This window comes from Fragaria vesca, linkage group LG3, assembly GCF_000184155.1.
Source record: "Fragaria vesca subsp. vesca linkage group LG3, FraVesHawaii_1.0, whole genome shotgun sequence".
NCBI classification, from domain to species: domain Eukaryota; kingdom Viridiplantae; phylum Streptophyta; class Magnoliopsida; order Rosales; family Rosaceae; genus Fragaria; species Fragaria vesca.
In genome coordinates, this window is record NC_020493.1 from 237,074 (window position 1) to 257,756 (window position 20,683).

Below are 20,683 nucleotides of genomic sequence, written 5' to 3' on the forward strand. Positions count from 1 at the left end.
GGGGCATGCACTGCTGGTTTGATAAGTTTTTGAGTTTCTCTACCAAGTGACTATTAGGATGGAATCAAAACTCAACAAAATAATACTTTTGCCTGTAAAAGCTTCCATTGTATTGACGAATCAGTTTTTCAATGGATTATAAGCTGATTAATGAAGAAACAATCATATAAAATATATGGACTGCAATATATAGGAAGACATGAAATGACATGTTAACAAAGAGATGGAGAACATATTTATTTCTTCACTTGTGCAAGTTTACAACAATAACATTTCAGTAGTAATTAGTTGCCGAAACTCAGGGGTAGAGTTCGAAAAAAATTTAACCATAATTCAGACGAAATATATCATTCTGGACAAAGAAGCTTCCCTGTGGAGTCGGAATCAAGTGGAACATCTGCAAGAGTACATCAACATTTTAATGTAAACATATATTGTACAACCATATTTCTATAAGTAAATGTAGAGAGTTATGCAAATTATTAATTATCACCTGACTAAATCTTAGGAGGTGTTCTTCCCCCGATAATTGGAGGCTGCCACTGACAAAGACCACAATGCCACCGGTTGTCGATGATGGCTGGGAATCGACAGTACTGATCAGATGCTTGCATTGATCAAAAGGCAACTGATTAAGCTTGGCAGAAATATCGTCAACCCCAAAAATCTTTTGGCCCTCAAAGCTCAACATAGAGGTTGGTTGATATAGAGCAGAGAGGGAAGCTCTATCACTGTCAAAAAGAAGGTAATAATGATCCACAAATGCCCTCCCCACCATTTCGACTTGTTCTTCCATTTCTTCTACCCCAGCTCCCTCTCTGTTTGATCTGCTTCTTCGGCTCAGAAGCAATCACAACTCGAATATAAGGAAGATGGATGCGAAAAGTTGCATAACATGTCACCAGGACGCCTCTGATTTAGCACTAGATGACTATCAAGCCCTTGAACATGGAGCATTGTGGCTTCGAAAGTGTCGCATGCAATACGAAGAAACTCAGGGATACTGGGGTAAACTGGACAATTTGAAATGGGGAATCAACACTGCTGCATTTCTACGTTTTGTGGGACTTTTGATGGTGCCGAAAGTATGGAATCATATACTTTCCTGAACGACCATTATTTCCAACAAGGAAGCTTTTCTGTACCATCTGAATTGAGTTAATTATTAGAAACCTTGTAAAGTTGCTGATGATGAGCGGGGTTCGGGTTTTGAGCCTCCGCTGTCTAGCTTGAGCTCTTGGCAGCTATTATTGGGCCTAGAGCTGTGTACTCGGGCCTTTTCATTGCAGGCTGAGGCTCTGACGGTGATAAAGGATGTTTGATTCAATAAGCCTTAATTTTCAATTTTTTATTTTCCAATGCCATGAAAAACCAGTCTGCTTGAATGCTAACATGCAAGTGTTGCTTTGAAACCCCGGCCGGTATCACCTACTTTTATATGATCCGATGTTACTAAATTGACTCGCATCATTGGACCTCCTTTGGTGTTTAGGGATACTATTTAGTGAAGGGTTTGTCTATTATACCGAACGATATAACATACCAATAACTAAAAGAGATCTTGTTCAGCAGGGGGGGATTGGTTTCAAATTTGGTTATGAAATTTCAGCAGGCATGTTATATTGTTAGGTATAGCAGAATTTTTCTTTAGTGAATAGGTATTATGTATTGTATAATAATTTAGAAAGTCCAATCATAGAAGATATTTTTAATTGTAAAACACTTCTTGCCACACTTGGTCTGAGTACGGCTCTCTCTTCATCTGATCAAATGACCGCTTACCATTGCCTTTGCCAAATACAGCACTAACTTAGGGGAGGAGATTTCATCTGACTTATTCTCCACAAATTCATCATTCTCGCACATAATCTTACTTTTGAGTTTCTCATTCGACACCCATTTCTCAATTGCTGCATTTGGTTTTTGGAACATTGACTCTAAGATCGAAACAAGACTATCATATACTTCCTAGCCATCAGGAAATCATACCCATGTCACATATCATCATACTGCACCCAAGATAAGATCATCGTCATCTTCCTAGTAATTGTGAAAACAGTCGAGACATGAAAAGGGCTTCGAGGGTTCTAACACCCATGTTCATTTTGTTTGCTATTGAATTCTCTAATTTTACCATAGCTCAAGATTATGGTGATGATGATTCAACACCACCTGCACCACCCCCAGCACAAGACAATTGCAATGGGATCTTCGTATCCTACGACTTCATTTCGCGGCACAAAATATATCCTCTCCTCAAGAATGCAGAGAAACAAGCATGGGCCTTCAATTCCACGGCAACCATAATCAACACTGGCTCTTACGAACTCAAAGCATGGAAGATATATGTAGGTTTTCAGCACAAAGAGATTCTTGTTGCTGCAAATGGAGGGGTTCTTGTGAACGGTGAGGATTTCCCGGCTGAGGTGGGAACTAATGGGACTTACTTTTCTGGTTCCCAACAGACAGATTTGAAAACCTCAATAAGCACAGGCGGAGATTTTACCCAAATTCAAGCCATTATTCAAATAAGTGGCACTCAATTTGGGGTTAAGCCATCTGTGACCCCAATGCCTAAAACCATACGCCTCGTTAACGAAGGATTCAAGTGCCCCTCACCAACAAAAAAGAGTAAGAACTAATCAAATTGCATATATATGTTCATTTTCGAATAACAATGTACGTACAAATTGATATGGTTCTGCATGTAGTTCTCTTGTTGGTTCCCTCCTTTGATGAGGAGAGGGTTTTCTATTATATATACCAATTCATTATATCTGTTTTTGGTACACGTACAGAGACATCAATGACTGTTTGTTGCGTTAGGAATCCGAAAAGCAAAGTCGCTACCAAAGCGATCAAGTTCTTGCCTCGCCAAAAGGGTGATCTATCACTTTCTTATGATGTAATTCAAGCATATGGGAACAATTATCTAGCTCAGGTGACAATCGAGAGCACTAGCCCTTTGGCACGTTTGGACCACTGGAACATAAGTTGGGAATGGATGAGAGGGGAATTCATACAAACTATGAAAGGAGCTTATACACATAAAATGGACTATTTGCCTTGTATTTATGGTGCTCCTGGACAATACTACCAAGATATGGACTTTTCGAAAGTTATGAACTGCGAAAAGAATCCCACAATCGCGGACCTTCCCAGGGAGAGATCAAACGACAGTGAAGTGGGAAGGATACCTTATTGCTGTAGAAACGGTAGTCTTTTGTCTCCCGTAATGAACAAAACCCAAGCCAAGTCTGTTTTCCAAATGCAAGTGTTCAAGCTTCCTCCTGACTTGGATAGGAAAACATTGTACCCTCCCGAAAAATGGAAAGTTTCTGGGGTAGTTAGTGCTGAATACAAATGCGGGCAACCTATTAGGGTCGATCCTACTGAATTTCCAGACCCTAGTGGTCTTCAAGCTTCAACATTAGCAATTGCAAGCTGGCAAGTAATTTGTAACATCACAAGGCCTCAAAGTAAGAAAAATAAGTGTTGTGTTTCATTCTCTTCTTACTACAATGAATCTGTCATACCCTGCAACACTTGTGCCTGTGGTTGTCCTGACACTAAAAAATGCAACCCTTCTGCCCGAGCCATGTTTTTACCTCCTGAAGCACTCCTTGTACCATTCAAGAATAGGTCAGCCCTGGCTGCAGCTTGGGCGAAAATCAAGCATTTTCATATTCCCAAGCCACAACCTTGTGGTGACAATTGTGGAGTTAGCATCAATTGGCATGTGTTATCAGATTACACTGATGGATGGACAGCAAGAATTACATTGTTCAATTGGATGCCAATAAATTTCGAAGATTGGTTTGCCGCAGTCGAAATGAAGAAGGGTGGTGGACGTGGCTATGAAAATGCCTACTCTATGAACGGGACCAAACTTGCTAATATGAATAACATCATCTTCCTCCAAGGCTTAAAGGGCCTGAATTTTTTGGTGATGCAGACGAATGGAACAAAGAAAGATAGTCCTGCGGTTCCTGGAAAGCAACAATCTGTGATCTCCTTTAAAAAGGCCCGTACACCGGGCATACAAGTAGCCCAAGGGGATGGCTTTCCGGCAAAAGTGTATTTCAATGGGGAAGAATGTGCGCTTCCTACTTCATTTCCATCATATGGAAACCGGAATCATGTAAATTTGATAGTTGTAATTTTCCTTTCACTTCTGACGTTTGCAATGTAATTAACCATACCTTAATATAGATGCTTGCACAAAACAGAAGGTTAGAGTACTTCTTTGTACTATACAAATTTCTATTCAAGTTATATAGTTGTAGTGAACTATCATCGATTCATCGATCAAGAGCCAACTCTATTAACATTTTTTAGAGGACCATATATCTTCCCAGTGGCGTAGCCAGAAACTTTGTCGAGCAGGGTCAATATTTATAGAGAAATTTTATTAACACATTCCTAAATACTAGATACACATATATTTTTTCATACAAATTATATAAGAATTTGTGGGTGCGTAAATTACTATAAAAGGCATTCATATCAAAACTAAAGAAACCAATATAATACCACGCTTAAGAGTTTTCTTCTCCTCTACAGTGCAATTCATCTTAGCAACAATTAATTGTTCGAAACTAGTATATTGTACATCTATCACTTTTTGATTTTAAACTTAAACTTATTACCAAATATTTTGACACTACAGACTACACACTACACATGAATATTATGCAGTGATTCTCAATAATGGATGATTAATTTAGTATTACATTGGATTGAGCATTCTTATGTTGAAAGTTTCGTTAAGTACTTTGGGAATGTACTGTCATGTTTTTTTTATTTTTTATTATTCAGTGGGTGCAAAAAATTTTGAAAACAGTTATGAATATAAAAGACTCCTTGAAAAGAAATGTTGTCGAGGAACACCCATGGAAGAAGATCTAGTCAAGAAAGATATCAATGAAGTAACCTTTTGAGGGAGATCTTAACAACGTAAAACCTTCGAGAAAGATGTCAATGAAGTAAACAGTTCGAGAAAAGATGAAACCATTTGAGAAAATCCAATTGATTTGAATGAACTAAGTAGCGGATTTAGAAAAATGATGTGTATTTAGTAAATAAGTTGTGTATTGTTAATAAGGGTATTTGAGTAAGCTTGAGGATGTGTATCTAGTAAAATGCTAAAACAATAATGTTAATATATATGTGGTGTATTAAGTATGAGATGTGTATCTAGTATTTAGGGATGTGTTAATAAAATTTCTCATATTTATATAGCCATAATTTACATATATATATATATATATATTAAAGAATTATCAAAATTAATGCTTTATCAAAATAAAGCATGACTACCAAAATCAAACAGAGGGCAATGAAGTGACCATTGACATAGACCCTTGTGTTAGGTTTACAAATAGATTCTTTTGTTAGAGAAAGATAAATATACATGTATACGAACTCGATCATCACCAATCTTGAACTATATGATTTTAGACTACAATACAACATACCAATCTACTTACAAGGGTCAATTTTTATACAAAACTCAGCCAACAGTATCAGTTTTATATTGATAGAAGGCCACAATCTTGACCACATGAGCAATTTTCCAAAGTAGAGAGGGATCACCAGAACCCTCTCGCCCTATGCTACCTACGCCTCTGTATCTTCCTACAAGTCCATTTATTCTAGCTCAGATATTCTAAATTCAACACATTGCACAATGATTACGCCTGCACTACCTCGATCAAGTTTTTTTTAATTTTTTTTATTCAAACCAAGGTTAGGGAGCACACCCAACTAGGCACGCAAGAACCACTACATTACCTTGCAGTGGTTTCTCGATCAAATTAAAGTAAAGTCTATTTGCTAGAAATATCTCTATGCAGTTTATATGTTTTTAATCGTATTGTTATTTTTTTTTTAATTTACTTAGACAAAAACTAATATATTTAGAAGCAAAGACAAGACTTGTTCTTTAAAGCATCTCCAATAGTTTTCCCAAATTTTTTTCTTAAAGCATCTTTAATTATAACAAAAATATATATATATATATATATATATATATATTTTATTATAACAATAAAATACTTAATATAATATTCAATATTTGTTTTCTTCTCATTTGAGCACGTTAAAAATTTATATTTGGGGAATGAATGGTTTGCTGTAAATTTGGGGAATGAATCATTAGAAAATGAGATGAGAAATTTGTTGGACTTAAAAAAAACTTATTATTCCCTAAAATTGAGAAAATCAAGAAAATGAGGAAGTTGTTGGAGATGTTCTTACAAGTTATAACTTCAAGAAGTGTATGACCTAAAGCTATTAAGGGAATCTATTAGAGCAAAACACCTAAAATCTTTTCTAAAATAGAGAAAATCGAGAAAATAGAGAAGTTGTTGGAGATGATCTAATTAAGTAGGGCAAACAATATTAAACACTTCATGATTTTTGGGTGTGTGTTTTATATGTTAATGCAAAACAACATTATTAAAAATTCAAGTACAAGATATATTGATATATTTATTCCTCGGGACATTTGATGCTTGCTTTTATACAAGCTAGCCTATAATGATCAATATGTTTGGAAGAAAAGGATTTCCATTAATGTAGCTAGGCCCCTAGTTGATCGGTGACGTGTGCTTTAAACAAACATCGATCAATCAAAAAGAAAAATGAATTTGTGATCCACCAAATTTATATTTCAGAAATGAGAAATATATAGAATTAATGAATGCAAATGTCATTGAATATATAATATGGTGGGTGAACATTTAAAACAAGGGATAGTGAATTAATTCGATGTTGTTCAATTTATAAATACTCTTGTGTGATATTGTCAACAAATGACCTGCCACAGCTAGCATGTTATACATATAGTAAATATGTTGTTTTTTTCCGACAAGTATTGTCATTATGTTGTTGATACATGATGTATTAACTGATAATTTTTTTATAAAAGAGAATACAATATATTACTCGATCTATTTTAAATTTTACAGTGGTTAAATTGTTTCTGGCTTGAATCATGGTAGTTCTTAATACCATGATCGAGCTAGCTTGGGGGAGGGGGGATGATCAAAAGCTTGGGAGATGATCAAAAGCTATAATCTTATAACGAGTAGGAGCTGTTTAGTAAAATACTACAAATCATTCATGAGATTAATTTTTTGAAAGATAAAATATTTCATTGATAAACTTAGGCCAGAATGACATCAAAACACCATTACATTAGACAATTAGCTCACTTATTCAAGTGAGCTTAGCAGATGATTAAACTAGATACAAAACAAGATATCAAAGAAACCAAGACACTCAATTGCGATACTCCAAGCCTCATGAATCTACCTAGCTGCTAGCTTGCTCAGTTTGCCAAACTATCCGAACATTGCGACTTAAGCCACAATCAGTTTGAAATTAGGCCTAATAACCTAATTCCAAATCTGACTTTTGATGGGCTTGAGGCTAGATCAAGGCCCAAAAACCCGAGTCAATTCCCAAACCCTAGCAGATTTACATCGTTGCTTGCCAACAATCTCTGATCGCACTGATGGCGACCAAGAACGCTTCTTCACTAGCGTCCATGCCACCACCGACATCATCATCAGATCTTCTAGTTGAAGAAGCACAACTCTCTTGGATTCAAGCTCAGACTCAATCTCACTAACCGGAGTCCAAACCTAGAACCAAATTGGGAGATTCTGATCCTTACTCGCAGCCATGTCTAGCGGCTGCCAAATCTCTTCATTGGTACAGTGATCTCCGACAAGTAACCCACCATCTTGCATCCATGTTCGGCGGCTTTTCATCCTCTACCTCCATGGTTGCCTGACCACAAAAGGTTAAGGTTTGCCTCCATAGGAGGGCTTGATGCCGAGAATGAACGACTTAGAGTCGACATCAAGCGTCGTTGGAGACCTAGGCCAAGGCGGCGAGGGTTTAGGAAGGATCAGGTGCGGCAGCTAAGGGAAATGGATTGCATTGCTTGGACCGGCCCTTAGACATGCATCTCCATCATCTTTCGGTATGAAAACGATGGAGTACTTGTTGACCAGATCTGATCTTGGACTACTGCAAGAAGACAACGTGGGTGGGAGAAGAGAACTCCACTTGGTACCAACGTCGATTGCCATGATTGAGAAACCAAGCCATGACGGCTAGGTTTTGAGAAGAGGAGCACGCGAGGAGCCGTGCTTCTCTCATGACGGCTAATCAAAGAATGTTTTTTCATTCATGAGATTAATTAGGGATTGTTTAGTTGTGTTTATTTTTAATTATAAAAAAGACAAAGAGTCGAACATGAGTCAAACTCGAACGTCATGCGCTGAGCTACATAGCTCATTGCAGTAAGGGAACATATTCTTTTTTTTTTTTTTTTTTTTTGTGTGAGTATGATGAGCATATTGTTAATTACATATAAATTAGCAGAAATCGGACAAGATACAAGATAAATGCGTATGTACGAGTTGATACATGAAGGTGGGTAATGGATTTTTTTGGATCGCCATCCCTTAACTGGATAACATACTAGTAGGTAGGAAAATAAGGAAAAAGATACAATCATGAGTGACAGAATTAAGAAACCTCATCGCTATATCCCACTTCTCCTTCTGTCATTCATCATGCCAAACATAGTATTAACGTTTCAAGCTTTTCCTTCCTTTCCAAATTTCCGTTGTTTTTTCATCCAAATCCAGCAAATGAATATAAGGATGAAGTTTAAGCTAGAACATGCTGAAACTCGAGTTATGAATCTACGGGGGATATAGGCAATTAGCCAATTAGGCATGGGAAGAGAACTCAAAGCTCAGCAGTAAGAACATTCTGCATATTTCTACCATAAAGTTAAAAGGCACAGATGATCGACTTTGAAGGCATGCACGTGCGTCACATAAGACTAAAAACTTCAGGTTTTCGATGGATCACCTTCTTCTATTACGCTTTCATACATTCATAGAAGAGAGGAAAAGTTAGTGATTTCTTGAAAATGACTTCCCACAAAAAATGAAAGGTTTTCTTTTATTATTCTTTACATCATCAAAAACGTAATCATGGTATTACAACATGATACATTAATATGTGTCACATTATTTATATATGAGCGATGATTTGATGTCTCCAAGTTGAGATGACAGAAACGAAAAACGTCTTAAATCAAAGTCAATTCTTTTATGTTTGTTAGAGTAAGAATACTATTCATTCATAAATGAAGAGATCATGTCTTCAGACTTGGTGAGATTTCCTCCTAAATTCTATTGTTTCTCTATGTAATAACGATTGGTTGGGGCTTCTCATCTTTCGTTTCTGTTAGCTTTTATTGTTTTGTTATGAGTTATAAGTTTGTTTTTTGTTTTTGATAGGAATGGAGTTAGATCCCTCCTACTATGGTGTTTTTATCTTCTTCTTTTTCAATAATTTTCCCTCGTTTCATTGAGGTTTAAACTAATAAAAAAAACTAAAGTCATTCATAAAAATCAAGTACCAATTCTTATTAAATCTCAAATTCATTTAAAAGTTCACCGAATCATGAAATAATAGATAATCTTTTCAATGGACATAAAAAGATAGATAATCTTTTTACAGGAAAATATTATTTTGATGAAATGAATTAATTTTCTTACAAGCTTTACCCTGAAAATAAAGGAATTCGAAGGAAAAGGATTCAATTTATGGAAACTAGGTACACACCCTATGTATATGGGGGATGTAAGAGAAACCTACCATGCCATGACGTACACTCGACTAATTGATGATGAGTGCGGTTACTCCATTGCAATGTACGTATTTAGCTCTACAAATATTTGTACTAAAATAATTACAAAAAAAAGAGACCCTAAACCTCTAAAAGGATGATCTATTGGCAATGACAAATAGCTAGATGCTTCAAAACAACCTCTCTCATATACTATTTTTCCAGAAAGAGAAGAAAATGATCTTTTGGATTATCAATGTCATTTTCCGGATATCATCCGTTACCTAAATTAACGATTATATATTCTCTTTACTCACGATCACTAATTCATTATACCCGATCACGATCATTGAATCATGTGAGTAAATTAATTTTACGTGCTCTCAAAAGATCTATATCTTTACACGAAGTGATTTTCTAAAAATAACCACCCAATTTTTCTCCTCGGTCACAGTCATCACACCCAAATATGATCATGTTAGCTGACTTGTATGTATGAAGAAGCTGATTCTAGAATACTAGTCCGTATGAAAGGGGGAAAAATACTAATGGAGTCTGTGCATGCAATCCCTATAGAGTGAGGGAGATAGTGAAAAGGTTGAAAGTTAGGGGAGTTATGAAGTCGTAAACCATTTCACCATACCTTCCTATACCAAATTTAAAACATTTAGCTAGCTCGCTATAGGATTGATAATGATGATGATCGTTGAAGCAAACCAAATTCTCTCTCTCTCTCTCTCTCTCTCTCTCTCTCTCTCTCTCTCTCTCTCTCTCTCCTTCACCACCGCATTCATCTTCCTCATCTTCTTAAACCCTTCAAAAACTTCCACCACCACCCACAAAAAAACCCAGCAGCACCGCTCCCTCCGGTGGCCTAAAATGCCTTGGGAACAGATCTGACCCGACCTAGCCTTCACACTAATTCCTCCAAGGCTCAAACGGTCAGTTCCCCCCCAGACCTTGATCTGTCTCTTTTCATTATTTTTATTTCTAGAGGAATCTTCCGTTATTATTTTCATGACAAAGAAATTTAAGCTGGTGTGAGCGGTTATAATCTTTGCGAAAGATTATCCAGATATTTAGCGCGTAAGAACAAAAATCAGTAATGAATTTCTGAAGGTCTTCTCTTTAGCTTTGCTCAGACAGAAGGGTTGCAAGAGCTAGCATCTTAAATTTCAAACCAACCACCCCCACATCTCTCATGCTATTCATTCAAGGCTGTTTTAGGGTTTTGTCTGAGAGAGTGAAATACGCCGAGCTGCCGGGAAAATGTTTCCGGTCAGTGATTGTTACGAGTTATAAACAGAGAGTGGTTGGTGTAAGGTTTCGGTCATTTTTTTCTTTCAGCTAATCATTACATATATACAGGTCCGTTTCAGTTTTCCTTTTCCTTATCCAGTGGTTAAAAACTTTGACCATTCTGTGTTTCTTCCTTTTTCTATTCCTGTATGTTTTTTATTCTCTGATTTCTAATGAGCTAGGGTCAAGGGAAGCTTTACAAGAAAAATCCTTCTCGGTTGAAACGCTAAGTCTCGTTAGAGTCAGAGAGAGAGGGAGGAGTCGGGGGTAGGGGAGAGACTTCAATATTTGTATATATTTACAGCTTGTATATTATCCTGGACATTTATTTCGAATTCCACAGTGGAATACAGATCATTTTCCCTTTAAATTTGTTTCCCTAGCTACCATTTATTTCATCCTATTCTGATTCATTCCTCTCCCAACTCTTTCTATTTCTTCCGGTACTAAATAAATCACTGTGCTGGCTACTCAACCCTCAGTAAATAAATGTTAATTCCAAACCTCTGCAGTGTGAAATATAATCCGAGCTTGGTCTGAGTTGTTTAGTTTTTACATGTTTATTAGAGCCCTAGCTAGCTGGTTTATGTGGCTGACAGACTAAGACACCCATGTTTTTCTTGGCAGATTGACGTCACACACATATATAAAGCTAGCTATCTTCAGCTTTGTGAATTGGTTTTTAGGGATTTGGTAGAAATGTTTCAGCCAGGCATGTTCGACAGCCACCATATGAGTATGCTGGACATGTCGACCCACAAAAGCTCTGAGAGTGATATGGGAAGGAGCAGGGATGATGATTTTGAGACTAAATCCGGCACCGAAACAACAGATGCTCCCTCTGGAGATGAACTAGATCCCTCCCAACCTCGCCCCAAAAGGAAACGCTACCACCGCCACACACAGCGCCAAATCCAGGAAATGGAAGCGTAAGAGACTGATTTAATTTATAGATTCTTCTTTTTAGGGGGTTTTGTTTCAACTTAAGTTAAAATGGTTTTTGATCTTGATTTATTTGTTTCTGGTGATTAGATTCTTCAAGGAGTGTCCACATCCAGATGACAAGCAGAGAAAGGAGCTGAGTCGTGAGCTAGGTTTAGAGCCTTTGCAAGTCAAATTCTGGTTTCAAAACAAGCGAACCCAAATGAAGGTAACTCCCGGAAATTAACTTAGACGCTTTCTAAAATTCATTTACTTCCAAATTAATGGTCTTATAACCCCACTTTTAGTTCTGTGTTCAGACATTATCCCTATTATCTTTTGACTTTGTAGTAATTGAGTAGTTGATACAACCTCTACACACATTAAAGCTCCATGAATATACAGCTTTTGATTATTTTGTGATATATCAATTTGGACATGGATTATTACTTGACTAATACTCTTATTTCCACTTATGTTTTCATAATAGGCTCAACATGAACGGCATGAGAATTCGATTTTGAAAAATGAAAATGACAAGCTTCGTGCTGAGAACAATCGATACAAGGAAGCCCTGAGCAATGCCACATGCCCCAACTGTGGAGGTCCGGCTGCTCTTGGTGAGATGTCCTTTGATGAGCAACATTTGAGGATCGAAAATGCCCGTTTACGTGAAGAAGTAAGCATCATTGTTACAAATTAAACAAAGTTCAACAATTTTCAGCCTACATTATGAGCATTTGAAAGTAGACGTAGTTAAAGACTTAAACTAACACATTGTTTTTAGTATGTGTATGATTTGTATGTTCATGACTTGTGATTGCTTCATGCAGATTGATAGGATATCTGCAATTGCCGCCAAGTACGTTGGCAAGCCTATGTCAAGCTCGTTTTCTCACCTTTCATCTTCTCAAGGGCCGTCCCGCTCCCTTGATCTTGCGGTTAGCAGTTTTGGGGCACCTCAGTCGGGTTATGTAGGAGAAATGTATGGATCTGGTGACCTTCTCAGATCAGTTTCTGTGCCTACTGATGCTGACAAGCCGTTGATTGTTGAGCTTGCGGTGTCAGCCATGGAAGAACTCATCAGAATGGCTCAGGCTGGAGACCCTCTATGGGTTCCTGCTCATGACAACAGCTCATCAACTCATCATGACATTTTAAATGAAGATGAATACATGAGGACGTTTCCTAGGGGTCTTGGCCCTAAACCATTGGGGTTAAGATCTGAAGCTTCAAGAGAATCAGCATTGGTCATCATGAATCACGTTAACCTTGTTGAGATTCTTATGGATGTGGTAATTATATTCTTAATCTTATAGTTTATATACTTCAGAAGTTCAGATCAGTTAATCTAGTCTCTGCATTTGTCATGTGTTTCAGAACCAATGGTCTACAGTGTTCTGTGGTATTGTTTCAAGAGCAATGACCCTTGATATCCTATCAACTGGAGTAGCTGGAAACTACAATGGAGCCTTGCAAGTGGTATGAACAAACATCCTCCAAATTTGAATTCGGAATGAGATGTTTAATATGAAAAGCCTCCTCATAATATACATATATAATACTCTAATATGATTCTCTTTTCTGTATTTTGTTAAGATGTCAGCTGAATTCCAAGTTCCTTCACCACTTGTTCCGACTCGTGAGAACTACTTTGTTAGGTATTGTAAGCAACATACTGATGGAACTTGGGCGGTGGTTGATGTTTCCTTGGATAGTTTACGCCCAAATTCAATTTCAAGAACTCGTAGAAGGCCTTCCGGTTGCTTAATTCAAGAACTGCCTAATGGTTACTCCAAGGTAATGTTAATCTCACATTGTCTAGGCAAAGTTGTAGTCCATGTTTTACAATTATTTGTTTTCTTAACCATAGAAGTGTACTCAATTATGGTTAAATATGTGGTTTTGATTTAGGTTATATGGGTGGAACACGTAGAAGTGGATGATAGAGCTGTTCACAACATTTACAGACCATTAGTAAACTCTGGTCTTGCATTTGGAGCCAAGCGTTGGGTTGCTACACTTGATAGACAATGTGAACGTCTTGCAAGTTCAATGGCCAATAATATTCCGGCTGGAGATCTCTGTGGTACTTGCTTTCTATTAAGTAATTTTGATTTGGTAAATTGTTATCAATACATGCATCCAGCACTATCATACTACCCTCCCTAACTCGATCATTTCTGTGATATATAGTCATAACTAGCACAGAAGGGAGGAAAAGTATGTTGAAGCTGGCGCAGAGGATGGTCCTGAGCTTTTGCACTGGCGTTGGTGCTTCTACGGCACACGCATGGACGACCTTGTCAGCAACAGGTTCTGATGATGTGAGGGTCATGACCAGGAAAAGCATGGATGATCCTGGCAGGCCTCCTGGCATTGTTCTAAGTGCTGCAACTTCTTTCTGGCTTCCAGTTCCTCCCAAGAGAGTCTTCGATTTTCTTCGAGATGAGAATTCTCGGAGTGAGGTACATAAACAGAAACCTTAACCTAATCTGTGCATTTTAAACCTAAATGTGTGCATTGCTCATATTTATACACATTTAATGTGTGATTGTCATTGTAAATTTTCAGTGGGATATCCTTTCTAATGGTGGCCTAGTGCAAGAGATGGCACACATTGCTAATGGTCGTGATCCAGGAAACTGTGTCTCTTTACTGCGTGTAAATGTAAGTTTTTGAGCTATTTCTATTAAAGAGTAGTGTCAGAGGGGGCTCTAGTTTTAGACCACATCAGTGAACTGTGCACACAACAGTATTCACTAATGTGGTCTAAAATATATTGCCTTGTATATGGCCTGTGACTATAGTTACTTCCTAATGCGGGAACCAAAATTGGTGTTGTAGAGTGCAAATTCTAGCCAAAGCAACATGCTGATACTCCAGGAGAGCTGCACAGATTCAACAGGGTCGTATGTGATATATGCTCCAGTCGATATTGTGGCCATGAATGTCGTGTTAAGTGGGGGTGACCCTGATTATGTTGCACTTCTGCCATCGGGTTTTGCTATCCTACCTGATGGGCCTCCTGCCGGAGGAGCCGGAGGAATTCTTGATGTTGGTTCTGGTGGATCACTACTGACAGTAGCATTTCAGATCCTAGTTGATTCGGTTCCAACAGCAAAACTCTCTCTTGGATCTGTGGCCACTGTTAACAATCTGATTAAGTGCACTGTTGAGCGGATAAGAGCTGCAGTCACATGTGATCAGAACCCATGATCCTGGAACTGCCTTACATAAGGTGAGCTCAATCGCAACTGTTTTTTTGATATATTACACTGGAAATTAGTTTTCCCTTCTCTAACCATACCATGTCTTCTTCTTCTGTTTTCAATTGCAGTGGGAAAGGGAAGAAGGAAACAAGAATGATGTGGTTTGCTGAGCAATGAGGACCAATTAGGGAAGAGTCAAGAACGCACCTTGAAATATCCTTGTTGGTTGGTGTTTTGCTGAGGCCAAGACGCGATTCACCACCCCACAAGGGTAGTGGGTTCGGGTATTGACTTCCCCTAACAAGAAGATCAAAGTGAACTCGGGCCTTGATTAATCATAAAAAGTTAGAATAACAATGTTCCTTCTCCGCTGCTGTTTTTGGCGTAGGACATCCTAATTAGGGTTAGGGTTAGGAGTTTAGCTAGGGTGTACTTTTGTTCCTAGGGTGGTAATTTCATAACTGTATGTAAGATCGAAGCCTCTTGCAGTCCATCTAGTGTTTGTGCTCCAAGAGGTGTTAGCTGGACTTCCGAAGTCATGTGAAATATTTCTGGTTTCATGCAATTTCAGATTAATGTTAATTAGTTGCTTTCAGAATGGTTTTCGCTTATGTGAATGCTCTGTCTACAAAGACCAATCATCCATACTAATCCTGAAGTCACTACATGATCATATATAAAGGATATAATATATATGGTTGCTTACTGATATATAATACTTTGTATATGATAATTTACCAGAGCTAATTAAGAAGGTTAACACACTCCTCCATCGATCATTTATCTCCAACAGTTTCCCCATTTTCTCGATTTTCTCCATTTTGAAGAAGATTTTGAATGTTTTGCTCCAACAGATTCCTTAAAACTTTCTCTAAAATGGGGAGTGTGAGGAGAGAGAAACCCAAATTCCTCATATTTGCAGCAAACTCTATAATTTTATAGAATAGTTTGGGGAATGATCATGAAATCTCCAAAATGGGGAATCTGTTGGAGTTGGAGAAGAAAAATTGGTTAAAACATTGACTTTTGCTTCTCATTATAGAGAAATTTTTGGGAAACTATTGGAGATGCTCTAGCTCAAACTGTTGGTAATTCATTATGTTTGTTTACATTGGCATCATGTTTTTATTTTTGGGTAGTTGGCCAAGCTAAGATGTACCATATAGCTCATTCTTTCAAAAAAAAAAAAAAGTACCATATAGCTAGCAGCTCAATTTATTGGTCGTCCTTATTTCGGTAACCTAGCTACCTTCAGGCAATACACTGCGTATAAAAGGTGTACTATTTATCGAAACATGGATGTTTCCTATTACTGCTAGAACCAAAGCTAACTAGGAAGGCTAAGATGCATGATTGGTTTCCAGTTAATGTACATTTTCGACTGTAAATTCAGAAAAACTTTACTGCATATTCACAACGTACGATTGTAAATGGGTATATCTATCTGCATTCTGCAGCTTGCTATGATTGTGATTCGAAATAGCAAGTAGTTGAAGTTCGGCGTGGTTTTCAATTCATCTTACCCGATCAGTTACAAATTTCTAGCTAGGAAGGCTAAGATGCTTGATTGGTTTCCAGTTAATGTACATTTTCGACTGTAAATTCAGAAGAACTTTACTGCATATTCACTACGTACGACTGTAAATGTATATATCTATCTGCATTCTGCAGCTTGCAATGATTGTGATTTGAAATAGCAAGTAGTTGAAGTTCGGCGTGGTTTTCAATTTCATCTTACCCGATCAGTTACAAATTTCCAGCTACTTCTCCATATGTGTGAAGGTCATTTCAATTCATCTTATAGCAGTGCAGAACCTGTCGATCGATAAATTCAACCTAATATTTACGACACTGTGAGAGTTGAACACTGAAATGAGGTACCACCTCGATTCAAATAACACTGCGTGTAGAATTTATGGTTTTAACCAAAGGGTTGTTGAGATCATTTAGTATAAGATATATAGAGGAGAAATTTAATTTGCAGGATAGGGTCCCCCCTTAAAATAGGTGAGGTACTATTTATAAGCTGTGTACGCTGAGGTACTACATGTAAAGGCATCATTTATATCCAACACCAGGATCTGTTTATGATCGAACAAATTCTTCCTACTGCGTCACCAACTCGAAAAGCTTTGTAAAGCTACCTCTAGGCTAGGTTTCATAAATTCTCTAAGATTTCTCTTGTCTCCTTGTCTCTTTGAACATTCAATTCTTTATATACACAACAAATGCCTTGTATGTTTGTACATATATATAATGAAAATCCAGGGTTATCATTGGCTTGAAACTAAAATTCAGTGTCGGATATTAATTTTAGAAGGATATAAAGTATTTCGTTTAAGATTTAAATGAAAATGTCATTGTCAGAGATATTTTGGAAATTTCATGCGTTCCGCATTGTTTATGCGAGTCTGAAATATAGTATTAATTTTGAGTTCATAATGATATGCTGATAATGTTAATGAAAACTTCAAAATGTGTATGAAATTATTGATGTCGGTTTTTAAGTTGATCGTAATGCAAGCTAATCTTTTTGCAGAAAATAATGCAAACCTTAACACATTTTCAACCTTTATAACAAACCCTTCGACATGAAAATGGTGTTCATTTCGTTAGCTAGAACGTATCCGCAAGTCCCTAACTCCTAAATCATATGTGCTTCGGATTCTATTTCCATTTATTATGTGTAGTACTACACATACAGTGTAGTCAATCGCTATATATATTTGCCAATGCTTCGTTGCTGTTGTACTGGGGAGAAAGTAAAGAAATTGGCAACTGCCCAGATTACAAAATAATACAGAACACTGAAAAGTGAAAACAGGCATTGATTCTGTGCCAGTGCCACCCAACAGAATTAAATAATTCTGACGCACAGGATATTGAAATCAAAATATCTATTAAATCATATTAATACATGTGTATATCTATGAAAATCAAAAAGTACAAATTTATCGTTGCGTATTGTTTGTTCAACCACAACAAAGATTAAAGAAGAATACCACATGCAGCTATATAATACATATACAGTGTTAATTTAAATCGATGGTTGTGAAAAGCAGTAAGCTATTTATGTTGGCAATGAAAATGGCACCAGCCCACCAGAAACTTATAGCAATTGTCTGAAAAAAAAAACGATCAGGTCCAATTATATGAGGCAGACAACGTACCAGACGACAGAAAATTTAAATGCATGGAATTGAACCAGTTGATATAGAAGCTAGGAATCTTTGGAGCAATGGCAGAGAGATTTTTGCAGCAAGTGGCAAATAGTATTCGGTCCTTATCTTCCTATTCTTCTTCTCCTTCTCCTCTTTATTCGTGCATCGTTTCTTGCATAATATTGATTAGGAGAAGGAACAGAAATAGGGGTACGTGCTTCAGTTTAGTTCTGAAAGTGAGTTGCAGGAGAATGGTTACGGTATATACGTCTAAATTAACATTCCTATACGTAGCCACCTGAATTACTTAGACGCTTCAGTAACTTTGAGATCAATACTCAGTAATGAGTAATGACGTAATAGAAGATGAACTACTTAGCTAGAGTCATAGCTAAACTACATAGAAACATGAGTTTCTGAAGTTTATATAAGATGAATGAAACATGTTCTGGGCTTCAAACGCTGACTGAATAACTCTGAATGTAGCCACCTGATTTTTGAGCTCAATGCTGAGTAGTGACATAACAGACACGGATTCTGAGATTATAAAACTTTATATGATGTTACGATGTCTTTATAAACATTCTTGAATGACAAAAACAATGAGTTTTAAAATGTGAATCTTAACATAAGACTCGTGTGCTATAGAATGGTTTAAAAGATGTTAGGAGGTATCTACAAGCACAATTGAATGGAAAAAATTAGGAGTCTAAAAAAAGTGAAATTTCTCAAAAACTCGTCTGTTATAATAAGGGGTTTTGCCTCAAATTATGTGAAACTTGAGGGGAGGGATAACACGTAATATTTTTAAAAATTAAAATTTTCGAGGTCAAGATGAGAAATAAAGACATCACAAGCTTGAAAAATTGACTCGAAAATAACAGTTTCAAAAGCTTTACGAATGACGGTTTACGTGAGTCATCTAAGCTTGAGTTCAAGTAATAAAATGATAAAAGACACGAATTTTTTATGCTAGAATGATTCAAGATATGTTAGGAGGTGTCTATATGCTCACATGAATGGAAAAAACCAGAGGCCCAAAAAAAGTGAAATTTTTCAAAAACTCGTGTGCAAGGGGTTTTGGCTCAAATTAGGTGAAACTTAAGAGGAGGGGTAACTCGTAACATTTTCGAAAATTAAGGTTCTCAATGTCGGTATGAGAAGAACTGAAGGAATCATAAGCTTAATTGAAAATTGATTAAATACCTCTGAAAATAACAGTTTCAATAGTTTTACAGATAACGGTACGCGTCAGTCATTTAAGCTCGATTGCGAGTAAAATGATAAAAGACACGAATTTTTAAAGCTAGAATGGTTCAAAAAATGTTAAGAGGTGTCTATAAGCTCACACGAATAAAAAAAATCAAATGTCCGAAAAAAATGAAATTTCTCAAAAACTCATGTGCAAGAGGTTTTGGTTCAAATTGGGTAAACTTGAGAGGAAGGGTAACACATAATATTTTTGAAAATTATGGTTCCCAAGGTCAGTATGAGAAGAACTGAAAACCTCACAAGCTTGGAAATTGATTCAATATCTCGAAAAATCACAGTTTCAATAGCTTTACCGATGACGGTTCACGTGAGTGATATAAGCTCGATCGCGAGTAAAATGATAAAATATGCGAATTTTTATGTTAGAAATGTTCAAAAGATGTTAGAAGGTGCTTATAAGCTCAAACAAATGGAAAAAACCAAGGGTCCAAAAAAAAAAATTCTCCAAACTCGTGTACTTATAGCAAAGGGTTTGGCTCAAATTGGGTAAAACTTGAGAGGAGGGGTAACACGTAATATTTTTGAAAATTATGGTTCCCGAGGTCGGTATGAGAAGAATTGAAGACATCACAAGCTCGAAAATTGAGTCAATACCTTTGAAAAATAATAGTTTTAATAGATTTACAAAACACAGTACGTGTGAGTCATGTAAGCTTGATCGCGAGTAAAATGATCAAATACACTAATTTTTTATGCTAGAATGGTTCAAAAGATGTCAGGAGGTGTTTATAAGCTCATATGAATGGGAAAAAAAAAAATCAATGGTCTAAAACAAGTGAAATTTCTCAAAAACTCAAGTGTTATTGAAGCGGTTTCGCTCAAACTGGGTGAAACTTGAGAGGAGGGGTAACACATAATAGTTTTTCAAAATTGAGGTTCAAGCCTTCCAGGTTGTTATGAGAAGAACTCAAAAAACACAAGCTTGAAAATTCTCTCAATATCTAAGAAACTACCAATTTTAATAGTTTTACAAAACACAGTACACGTGAGTCATGTAAACTCAATCGCGAGTAAATGATAAAATATAAAAAAACGAATTTTTAATGCTAGAATGGTTTAAAAGATTGTTACGAGGTGTCTATAAGTATATGAATAGTTAAAAAAAAAAGAGATTAAATTCAGTTTGCCCCCTCGTACTTTAGGTCAATAATTAGTTT

The 20,683-nt window shown here is 36.8% G+C and overlaps 3 protein-coding genes across 3 annotated transcripts; 2 read left to right on the forward strand and 1 right to left on the reverse strand.

The window, feature by feature from the left end:
* Window positions 1-222: 222 nt before the first annotated feature.
* On the reverse strand, window positions 223-796 carry LOC101311545 (nuclear transport factor 2-like). The gene is made up of 2 exons (XM_004293219.1): window positions 494-796; window positions 223-397 (listed from the first exon to the last, which is right to left on the reverse strand). Exons 1-2 carry the CDS (start codon window positions 794-796, stop codon window positions 323-325), a joined length of 378 nt encoding a protein of 125 aa, XP_004293267.1. The 3' UTR covers window positions 223-322.
* Window positions 797-2,066: 1,270 nt separating this feature from the next.
* On the forward strand, window positions 2,067-4,192 carry LOC101292392 (COBRA-like protein 11-like). The gene is made up of 2 exons (XM_004295205.1): window positions 2,067-2,631; window positions 2,799-4,192. The coding sequence occupies exons 1-2, from the start codon at window positions 2,067-2,069 to the stop codon at window positions 4,190-4,192; spliced, it is 1,959 nt and encodes a 652-aa protein (XP_004295253.1).
* A 7,467-nt stretch (window positions 4,193-11,659) lies between these two features.
* On the forward strand, window positions 11,660-15,687 carry LOC101311833 (homeobox-leucine zipper protein PROTODERMAL FACTOR 2-like). Its single transcript, XM_004293220.1, has 11 exons — window positions 11,660-11,889; window positions 11,993-12,110; window positions 12,372-12,560; window positions 12,715-13,176; window positions 13,262-13,363; window positions 13,481-13,681; window positions 13,796-13,970; window positions 14,078-14,349; window positions 14,456-14,551; window positions 14,729-15,122; window positions 15,222-15,687. Exons 1-10 carry the CDS (start codon window positions 11,660-11,662, stop codon window positions 15,098-15,100), a joined length of 2,217 nt encoding a protein of 738 aa, XP_004293268.1. The 3' UTR covers window positions 15,101-15,122; window positions 15,222-15,687.
* Window positions 15,688-20,683: the final 4,996 nt, after the last annotated feature.

What these genes read in the sequence shown, in the direction of transcription:
- LOC101311545 (XM_004293219.1), bottom strand. Translation starts at nt 796, where the DNA reads ATGGAAGAACAAGTCGAAATGGTGGGGAGGGCATTTGTGGATCATTAT. An exon ending in ACCTCCTAAGATTTAGTCAG is followed by an intron (nt 398 to 493) that starts GTGATAATTAAT and finishes GTACTCTTGCAG; the next exon opens with ATGTTCCACTTGATTCCGAC.
- LOC101292392 (XM_004295205.1), top strand. Translation starts at nt 2,067, where the DNA reads ATGAAAAGGGCTTCGAGGGTTCTAACACCCATGTTCATTTTGTTTGCT. An exon ending in CCCCTCACCAACAAAAAAGA is followed by an intron (nt 2,632 to 2,798) that starts GTAAGAACTAAT and finishes GTACACGTACAG; the next exon opens with AGACATCAATGACTGTTTGT.
- LOC101311833 (XM_004293220.1), top strand. Translation starts at nt 11,660, where the DNA reads ATGTTTCAGCCAGGCATGTTCGACAGCCACCATATGAGTATGCTGGAC. An exon ending in ACAAGCGAACCCAAATGAAG is followed by an intron (nt 12,111 to 12,371) that starts GTAACTCCCGGA and finishes TTTTCATAATAG; the next exon opens with GCTCAACATGAACGGCATGA. An exon ending in TCTCTTTACTGCGTGTAAAT is followed by an intron (nt 14,552 to 14,728) that starts GTAAGTTTTTGA and finishes TTGGTGTTGTAG; the next exon opens with AGTGCAAATTCTAGCCAAAG.